The sequence below is a fragment of the Euleptes europaea genome, chromosome 2 (genome assembly GCF_029931775.1).
Source record: "Euleptes europaea isolate rEulEur1 chromosome 2, rEulEur1.hap1, whole genome shotgun sequence".
Lineage (NCBI taxonomy): Eukaryota > Metazoa > Chordata > Lepidosauria > Squamata > Sphaerodactylidae > Euleptes > Euleptes europaea.
Window position 1 is genome coordinate 85,742,098 of NC_079313.1, and position 9,919 is coordinate 85,752,016.

Below are 9,919 nucleotides of genomic sequence, written 5' to 3' on the forward strand. Positions count from 1 at the left end.
CCACCCCAAAAACCTCCCACTCATGGCGAAGAGGAACTTGGCAACCCTAGCCTCTCCCTCTGGGCCCCCTCTGGGGGTGGTATTCAGGTTAAATTGCCGCATTGGCACTCGGCAATAAATAAGTGGGTTTTTGGTTGCAGTTTGGGCACTCGGTCTCTAAAAGGTTCGCCATCACTGTCCTAGGACCATTAGCAAAGGACTTGTATCCTACTTTTATACTGGTGTGCCATCTACTGGCAAAACTGTGCACTACATACCATATAGTTTTCAAGTTCATTTTAACACTATGTTTTAGTATTCCATTATGGAATCAGCAAACAGACAAGACATCCTGCAGTGAGCATGTTTTGTACCCAGCTTTTTTCATTTGCCGAGTTCCCTTCCAAACGTTTAACCAAAAATAGCCACTAAAGGCACTGGATAACTGGCTTTGTGCCAGTCATTACCTCAGTTCTAGTTTTCCATCAATAAAATGACTTTGTGACCTTTGTAACATAGTTCTCACAAACACTAATGCCGTACCTGAGACAAGCTCTAAAACAAACCATCACAAGTATTAATACCATATTGACTTTAAAACTAGACATTTTAACTCCAAAACCCAGTGTGTGTGTGTCATCCTCAATTTAAATATATGACAGATGCTGCTGTGGGTTGGGGGCCTATCATACCCAGGTGACTGGGAGGGACTTCCCCCACCTATTGGGTCGTTGACTCAGCTTGTGGGGCCAGCCTACATCTCCCTGCTGCAGTGTTTGTGTGGGTGGGGAGGGCCTCCCTTGCCAGCCAGGGTCTCAAGGGCTGGACAGCTTCTGAGAACCAGCAGGCAACACAGAGCTCGCTGGTTCTGCACCTGCTGGCTCACCCAGAATATGCGCAGGCAGCATAAGCGCCTCCATTGCCCATGGAGCAGTTCCCAGACTGGAAGGATGGTGGTTCACCTTAAATTCAGGGTCATGTTTTTGGATTTAACCTTGTATGGGGGGGGGGTCACATTCAGGTAAATCCCACAAATGGTAAGGCTGTGGCAAAATTCTCTCTGCCCTGTTGAGTAGCTTACAGAATTAACTGGCTACCTTATTAATTGAAATTGATTTCCTCCGGTGTTTGGTTTGATCAGGCAAGAAGCAATGAGCTCTGTAGTAATATCATTTAGTGATGTTGCGCAACACGCTGTTCCTTCCAAGACCCAGGTCTTCAAGCTACATTTTTCAGCAAGAACAAGGGCAAGACAGGGCATGGAGGGCACGGCCAGCAGAATGAGGAAAGAACAGCCCCAAGGACAGAGAAGTGTGCCAACAACCACTGCGAGGTTCATCTGTCCCCTAGACAAATGAAAGCCATTGCAATCCACTGCCAATCACAGCCTTATTTGCATTCAGTATGCAATACTTGCACAGCTGCAGTCTGCGATGTCACCTTACTCCTCGTTATATTTCGATGCCCGTCTCTTATATTACAAAAGTAACACTGGAGTTTAGCAGCCGAACCAATACTTCACTATGAGGCTTCACATAGTTGAATGACTGAAGGATACAATCAGTGAAACTGACAATTATTTATTATACACAAGACACACCAACAGCAGCAGATTTCTACTGAGGCGGCTGACCACGTCCACGCCCAAATCCACCTCTCTGCAAAGTGAAAAAGAAATAGATACAAGTTATAAGCACATCCATAACTACTAATCAAACTCTGTTGACATGCCTCCTTGGTGCCTGTATAGCCCTTGACTCAGAAGACAATAGTAAAGGTGCCTACACTGTAAAATGGGTAGAATGAGGGATTTAACGTTGCAAATACTGGAATTTACAGAAACACAAAGGGACTACTACAGAACTGCTTTAGCAAGCAAGGTTTGAGAACGCAGGAGAAAAGCAGCATGGTACAGCTCCAGCATCTGAAAGTTCAGCCTCTAACCAAGGTACAACTTCCAGTGAGCAAGGGTCTTTAAGCACGGGACTGCTCAAACTGGAACTGTAGAGGAATGTATTTCAAAGAATTAAATGCATCCCATGTAAAAGCGTTTTCAGCATTGAACTTGCAGGAGAAGACATTCTGTATAGGGATTGATTTGTCCTCAAACAACAAAAATCTAAGGTCAGGAAATAACCTTAACAAGGTACATTGCGACAATGCAGAGAAAACAGCACAATGCGCAAACAGCAATGGAAATTATTTATACACATATACATAAGTTCAGTATGCGTATTCTGCCTTTCTTGCTTCAAAAATGGATAAATAGTACAGGAATCCAGTACTGTCACTTTACCCAGCACAAAAACCTAGCACATCAATTGTCCTCTGTGCTCAGTGTTAAGGTGTATTTGTGAGAACATTTCCATCTGTGCTGGTGATTCTCATCCAAGCTTTAAAACTGGCTGGATGCATCCTTTCATGGGCACCTGGGACCACCAATGGTTCTATGTGCCCAGTCACCCACAAGTACACTCTCACTGTAGTCTGCACTGCCCAGTCATGGTTGACTTCTACTTTTATTCTGAGTGCATACTAAATTGGGTAAGATAATTACTTTAGGAGCCCCATGGCGCAGAGCGGTAAGCTGCAGTACTGCAGTCCCAAGCTCTGCTCACAACCTGAGTTCGATCCCAACGGAAGTTGGTTTCAGGTAGCCGGCTCAAGGTTGACTCAGCCTTCCATCCTTCCGAGGTCGGTAAAATGAGTACCCAGCTTGCTAGGGGTAAAGGGAAGATGACTGGGGAAGGCACTGGCAAACCACCCCTTAAACAAAAGTCTGCCTCGTAAACATCGGGGTGTGACATCACCCCACGGGTCAGGAATGACCAGGTGCTTGCACAGGGGACCTTTACCTTTTTTAATCCACACAGTATCAACAGAATTGTGGAATACACACACACTTGCCCTTATACTAGTTGGGCCAGATGGAAAACGTCAGGAATAGACAAAAGAGCACAATCTTTTTTACAAGACTAAATATTCCACACGACAGTACTTACAAACTGGAATTCAGTAGCTGCCCCAGCACCAGCTTCAGCTTTCTTGTCAGCACCAACTGGAAAGAGAAAATATTATTTAGAATGAGCTTGTCCGTATCACACTGTGCTCAAAGAGCTGAAAGCTTTTCATCATTTTATCTGATTACAAAAGGCCAGTCGAGACTCATGGACCCATTTTTCCACCCTCTGTCATCTGAAAACATAAAGCCCGATGGTAACAATACAGGGAAGACACTGAGAATGGTCATTCTATTATTTTGGCCATGATTTCAGCACTTACGAGGAGCAGCACTGCGTCTGTATGTGTCCCGGTCAGCTTCGCCACGGGTAAGGCGAGCAGGACGTTCACCCTCCAATCCTGAAATAAGAAAGGCAGTTAAAATATCTTATAAGGGATCTGCAACAGTACAGTAAAATACACAATTAATCCGGGAGCTCCTGCTAAAAATGACTATAACACTAAATTATTATTCAAAGTTTCCTAAAGTATTTACAACACACACAGTACTTTTTAAAGTTGGACAACTGAACCGTGCCAGAATGAAATTGCTTCACAATGTCATGGCTTAGTTAAATGATTAAGGGACTAGAGCAACTGCCCTATGAGAAGTGGTTAAAACACTTAGGGTTGTTTAGCTTGGAAAGAAGGCGGTTGAGGGGAGACATGATAGAGGTCTATAAAATTATGCATGGTTTGGAGAGAGTGGACAGGGAGAAGTTTTTCTCCCTCTCCCATAATACTAGAATGCGGGGTCATCTGCTGAAGCTTCAGGGTGAGATTCAAAACCGATAAAAGGAAGTATTTTTTCACACAACGCATAGTTAAATTGTGGAACTCCCTGCCCCAGGATGTGGTGATGGCTGCCAACTTGGAAGGATTTAAGAGGGAGTGGACACATTCATGGAGGAAAGGGGTATTCATGGCTACTAGTTAAAATGGATACTGGTCATGATGCATACCTATTCTCTCCAGGATCACATGCCTATTATCTTGGGTGCTGTGGAACACAGGCAGGAGGGTGCTGCTGCAGTCGTCTTGTTTGGGGGCTTCCTAGAGGCACCTGATTGGCTACTGTGTGAGCAGACTGCTGGACCTGATGGGCCTTGGTCTGATCCAGCAGGGCTTTTCTTATGTTCTTATTTGCTTAAATCAGCATAGGAAGCCAAAAAACAATCCACAAAGTGTCCTGTACAAACAGTACTTAAAATAATTTCTTTAAGTTGCAGGCTAAACACACTGCTGTGCAATGAAATAGACATATGAATTCTCTATTTCATAGCGCCGCAGTGTGTTTAGCCTGCAACTTAAAGAAATTGTTTGAAGTACTATTTGTACAGGACACTTTGTGGATTGTTTTTTTTTTTTTTTTTTGCTTCCTATGTTGATTTAAGCAAATTGTATTTTTTGAGCATAGAGGTGTTTTTTCTTTTTTGAATGGCTTAGTTAAAGCAACTGTAAACCACTACACTGTCAGATATAAGCCCTTTGATCTGTAGCGTCCACAACTGCCCTTCTTCACAGCTAGCAGAATACACATGCTTGCCACACAATGTACAGTATGTTGCCTGTACACTAGCCTTGTTCTTAAACAGCACTTGTCCACAATGTATCTCCATGTTGCCTACTCTGTTCACTACACTACCTTGTGAACTACCCTTTCCCACTTGAACCCAGCCCTTTAAACGCCAGGACAGGCCCATGCTACTTGAGAAATGCAGGGCATGATGGTGCTGCATACATACATGCTCCTGTCATGGAGAACCAGTGCGCTGTAGTGATTAGAGCACTGAGGAACTGAATCTGGGTCTTCCCAAGCTTAGTCCATGTACCATGAAATTCACAGGGTGACTCTGCAACAATCAGCAGAGTTGTAAGAATAAAACGGGCAGGGGGAGATAAGAACCAAATATACCACCCTGAGCTCCTTGGAGGAGAGAGGTTAAGACAGTTAAATAACTATGACTGTACAGAACTGTGGGCATATTGGCTACCCATTACTTAAATGGAAGACTAAACAGGAGAATATTGTATTCTGTAATTAACCATAAGAATTAAATTAATGGTACAATGAACCAATGATGCAACATTTACTCTTTTAAAAAGCCATATCAGAATGGCCAAAATCCACTATCAGGCAGACACAAAAACCTCTATGAAAGCCATGTTACATGGTGGTGAATTCAAGAAATGTTACAAGGTGACTCTAAACAAAACATGCCTCTCCTTTAAAAACCACTACTAACCTTTTAGACAGATTCATGGAGGATAGGTGGCTACTATCCATTTTCAGTGGCAGTAAACATCTAAATACCAGTGTTAAAAGGCAACATCAGGGAAAGGCCTTGGCCTCTATGTACAGCTTGTTGGCCCTTCAACACAACTGGTGAAACAAGATGTTGGACTAGATGGACAACCCTGCTGAATCACAACTATACCCCCAAGACAAATATTGTGGATACAATGAATAGTACTGGAAGCCAAGCTTACCACCTGGAAACGGGGAGAGTAAAGTTCTCCTTGATAAAACAGAGAAATACTACAAGCATCACATCACCCTAATTGATCTGAGCATTATATGGGATCTGAGGAACAATCACTATCCTTACTCTGTGGTCCCAAATCCGTGCCAGCATCATACCCTGCAATGGGGTCCAATTTGCATGACAAGTTGGCACATACAAAAGACAGCTACGTGGAATGTCACCACCAAAGAAGAAGCTTCCATGTGCCAATTGCCACCAAAACCTGCTTCCTCTAAAGCAGGGGTGTCAAACATAAGGCCCAGGGGCCGGATTCAGCCCCTTGAGAACTCTTATGAGGTCTGCAAACCAGATGAGGCAGCCAAGGAAGCCAACCCCCCCAGTCCCGAGGTATCAATGTTCAAAGGCTGTTAAATAAAAGAAACTACTGTAAGAGCGTTATTGTGTTAAGCAAGTTTTTAAAGTAAAACAATATCATTAATTGGCTTTGCTTGTGTCTTCTATAAGGTTTGTATCTCTGGTACCTGGAATTAAATGTTATGGTACACATGGCCCAGCCCGATGACTTGACATTTATATCATATCTGGCCCTCATAACAAATTAGTTCGACATCCTTGCTCTAAAGGCTGAATATGAGCATCAAGTAGCAACTTATGTTCAAAAGGTTTTACCATGACTAGGGATACAGATGAAAACCATCCTGTCCCAAACTCACGTTGTTAGAATTCTCTATCTAATAACACAAAAACATCTAACAGTAAGACTTCACTGGGTTAGATCCAAAGGATCTGCTCTGCTAGTAACAGAGCCTTCCAGGCTGATCGAACACACTTTTGCCATCAAAGCAACACTCCACTGACAAATAAGAACCATCTTTGGATCCAACCCATTGTACTTAGAAGCAGTATTCATGAACTACTCTAAGTTTGTAAGCTCAAACCTTCATTTGATCCAAAGAGAATGGCATGAAAACACTAAGCATGTCTGAACATCATTAGGAATTCATTTAGTCAGGAGGAAATGCTATCAGTTTGACTTGCATATGGTCCCAATACTGGTGCAAATAATTTCCCCTCAAAAGCAGGTGGTAATCTGACCGTGAAGCAGTTTATTGCAATGCGAGGGGAGATTTTAGGAGTAATGCATTTACACACTGGCATATCACCTCCCATTTTCTCACTTCCTTATTACCAGAAAATGATGTTATCACCAGAAAGCTTGATGCAAACCCCAAAATGTATTTTGTCAAGTTAAGCTCCTTCACAACACTATCCTCCTAACTTTGCTTCAATGAAATAGTTGCCCTGGACATGAACTAGTGCCAAGGTTGCTTCCAACCCAGGAGGGATTGGAATCAGTCTCATTTTCTTTGAACTCTGAAAAATATACTTCGGAGAATTGGATATTGGGAGGTCTTCCGCAAGCACCGCCAGCAGTTGCTTAGAAAATCTGAACGGAATCACAGCACAGACTTGTTTCTGAAGCCAACAGCCTAATTAGTGGACAGACTGCATCCTGTACAAACGTAGCTTTACCCTAATGAAGGCCATCAATGAAGGACGGCTTCACCTGACTGACAGTTGGTTACATTGCTCAGATGAGTATGCACACTACTGGCACTCCTTGCAGCACACTCTGGTCCTTCCCACTGGGGTGCACACCTTTGCAGCTTGCTCATGTGTTTTCTCCACTGCCAGTCTACCTTGTGGTTGGTGAAGGACCCCTTCACTGGTGGCCTTCAGGAGGACCTGCTCTTTCGCACAACTACTTGCTGACTTAGGGTTATAGCTGGTGGAAAGTGGTTTCAGGTCTCCCCACTGAATGTTTCTTGTTTACTGGTGTTTTATTTTTTACACTACACTGTATGTTCTCTGGATGTAGTAGTGTATTTTGTTACAATATTAGTGCAATATACTGTTAATTGACCAATTTTAAGGTGCTTGGAGATTGCCTTGCACTTTAGGAAAAGGCAGGATGTACACATTTTTAAATACAATTTTCAAATAACTATTAATAAGCATAAGTTGTACAGCATATTTTACAATATGACCCTAAATATATCCCCAAATGTTACTAATTATATTAACATTTACAAGTACACACTACCTACAATTCTTCCTTTGACAATAAAAAGCAGCCCAGAGACTATGTCAGTAGCACATCTAGACACGCAATGTTGATTTTGCCAACAACTCAAAACCATGTAAGTCGCTCAATGGTTCAGAAGCTATATGTTGCAGTTTTATATGCCACCTGTGGCATTTCTGAGCACACACCCCAGTTTAGCATCTGTCCTGTGTTTCAGGAAAGCAGGCAAGGTCCTTGCCTGGTGGGGCCTGTTGCTAGCAAGTGGTTCCCACCTTGAAACAGCTGCCACTGTAACAAATAAGTTACAAGCCTTCCTGAGGTGCGGGCCTTACACTGAGGATGGATGAAAATGTGGCTCTTTTGGCTGATGGTAACTGCAAATGTGGTCCTCCACAAGCCAGAGAGTGAGTACCGCTAGGGTAAGCAGCCAGCACTTACCTTTGGGCCGTGGTCTGCCAGTTTCAGGACGGCTGCGACGTAAGGTGGCAGGCACAATTTCAGGCGGCAGGTGGAGATAATCCCGCAGGTACTGGATGCCTTCATTGGTCAGATACCAGTAGAAATGTCTCCATGCAAACTGCTCCTTGACATAGCCACGAGATTTCAGCGACTAGAGAACAGACTGTAGGTTACTCCATTTGCAGATAACAGCTGAAGCTAGCGTTTATTAACAGCAAGTCTCAGAAGTTGCACTAAACAACAACACAAGAGAAGCTTCAATACTGAGTACCCCTCTACACGTTAATGGCAAATGTTTAAAAATGATTATACTGGCACAGAGAAAGAATATGTGGAAAAGAAGGAACAGGGCCGCTTTGAAAAGCGGATACCATGTTGCAGTACACTGCATCATAAAGTCACACATGTTTAGACAAAGTCTTTTCAATGGCAAGAAACTAATACTGGCCTACAGGCTCCTCTACCTGCATTGCTTTCATGACGTGAAGGTTGGGCACATTCTTGTCTGCCAGCTCTGGGTGCTTTGGCATGTGAACATCTTTCTTGGCTACCATCACTCCCTCCTTAAAAAGGAGCTCGTAAATGGCAATGCGGTTCTTCTTAGGCATCAACATCTGCAGAAAATACAAATTAAGATGTCAACAGCGGCTTCCGCAGTCCCAAGTAACAAACCCCCAAGTTGTATCAAGAAAGGCTGTGTCGTTTAATCCAACACATTTGCTTAATGCTCTGCCAAAACACTGAGCAGCATGAAGGCAAAGCTCACAGAAAAATGCTGTGCATCTCTTCAAAAAAATAGTAAAAGAACGTCACATGCACAAAATTCCTTGTTACCAACTGTCAAGGCAGCCCCTGCTAGTAAATAAGAGAACAGTTTAATGTTGATGGCAGACTTTTATTATAAGGCTGTATAAGAACGCTCATTATGTCCACAGAACTTAAATCCAAAGAAATATGCATTGTCTGAAAATGCTAGTTTACAGTGTTGATGTACTGGTTAGAATAGATTAGGATCTGACCCTAGATTCAAATCCCCACTCTATGATGGAAACACAATAAGTGACCTTGTGCCAGTAACTCTGTCTGAGGCTAACCTACCTCACAAAGTTGTTGTTAGGAGAATAAGAAGTGGAGCAAATGATTTCTGTAACCCCCGTTGGGGAGAAAAAGCAAGATGCAAACAATTAGTATCAGTCAATCACACGACGCAAGCAGCCGGATACTGCTTCCACACAGAAGCTTGAAATTACTACTTTCCCTCCCTTTTCTTTCGCTCTTGGAGAAACACTCCCGGGGCGCACAAAGGAAGGGATAGCGTCAAGAACGAAGTCTGGCCACCAACCATCTATTTGCATTTTCGCTCTACAAACCAAGGCCTGCCTTGGCTTTCCGCCTCCCCACAAGCTGCCCAGTCCCCCACCCGTTTTCCGTTCTCCACCTCTTCTCCGACCAAAACGAGCACAGCAGAGAAGAGGAGCAGAAGGCCTGGATGTAGCCAGAAACGGAGCCCGACCGACTAGAAGCAGGATGGGGACGATAAAGGGAGGATTTAACTGCTAGAGGAAGGCCCTACCGTGGCGGTAGCAGCGGGCTCCAATGTTGAAAAGGAAGGAGCATGCGCAATGCGAGCACTTCCTGCCTCAGAAGGACCTCTACGCTTAGAGGCGACTACGTGAGCGCCTAAAATCTGCAATACCGGCGAGGCGCGCAGCTGCCAAAGAAAAGCGGCTGGCTGGTGGTCCTTTGTACAAACGTCTCCATTGAAGTGTTATTACGAATAGATTTCTTCTGAAGGCTAAATTTAAGGTCATATTGATTTGTTTTTAAATGAGAAAACGACACTCCGCGTTAAGTGCTATCATGCTTTTTGTGAGGCTTTCTCACTTCGCTATACCCACACCAGTCACTC

General features: G+C 43.7%; 1 protein-coding gene across 1 annotated transcript; it reads right to left on the bottom strand.

The window, feature by feature from the left end:
* Positions 1-1,543: 1,543 nt before the first annotated feature.
* On the bottom strand, positions 1,544-8,624 carry RPS10 (ribosomal protein S10). The gene is made up of 5 exons (XM_056845694.1): positions 8,475-8,624; positions 7,990-8,161; positions 3,262-3,339; positions 2,982-3,037; positions 1,544-1,637 (listed from the first exon to the last, which is right to left on the bottom strand). Exons 1-5 carry the CDS (start codon positions 8,622-8,624, stop codon positions 1,596-1,598), a joined length of 498 nt encoding a protein of 165 aa, XP_056701672.1. The 3' UTR covers positions 1,544-1,595.
* Between the last annotated feature and the right edge of the window lie 1,295 nt (positions 8,625-9,919).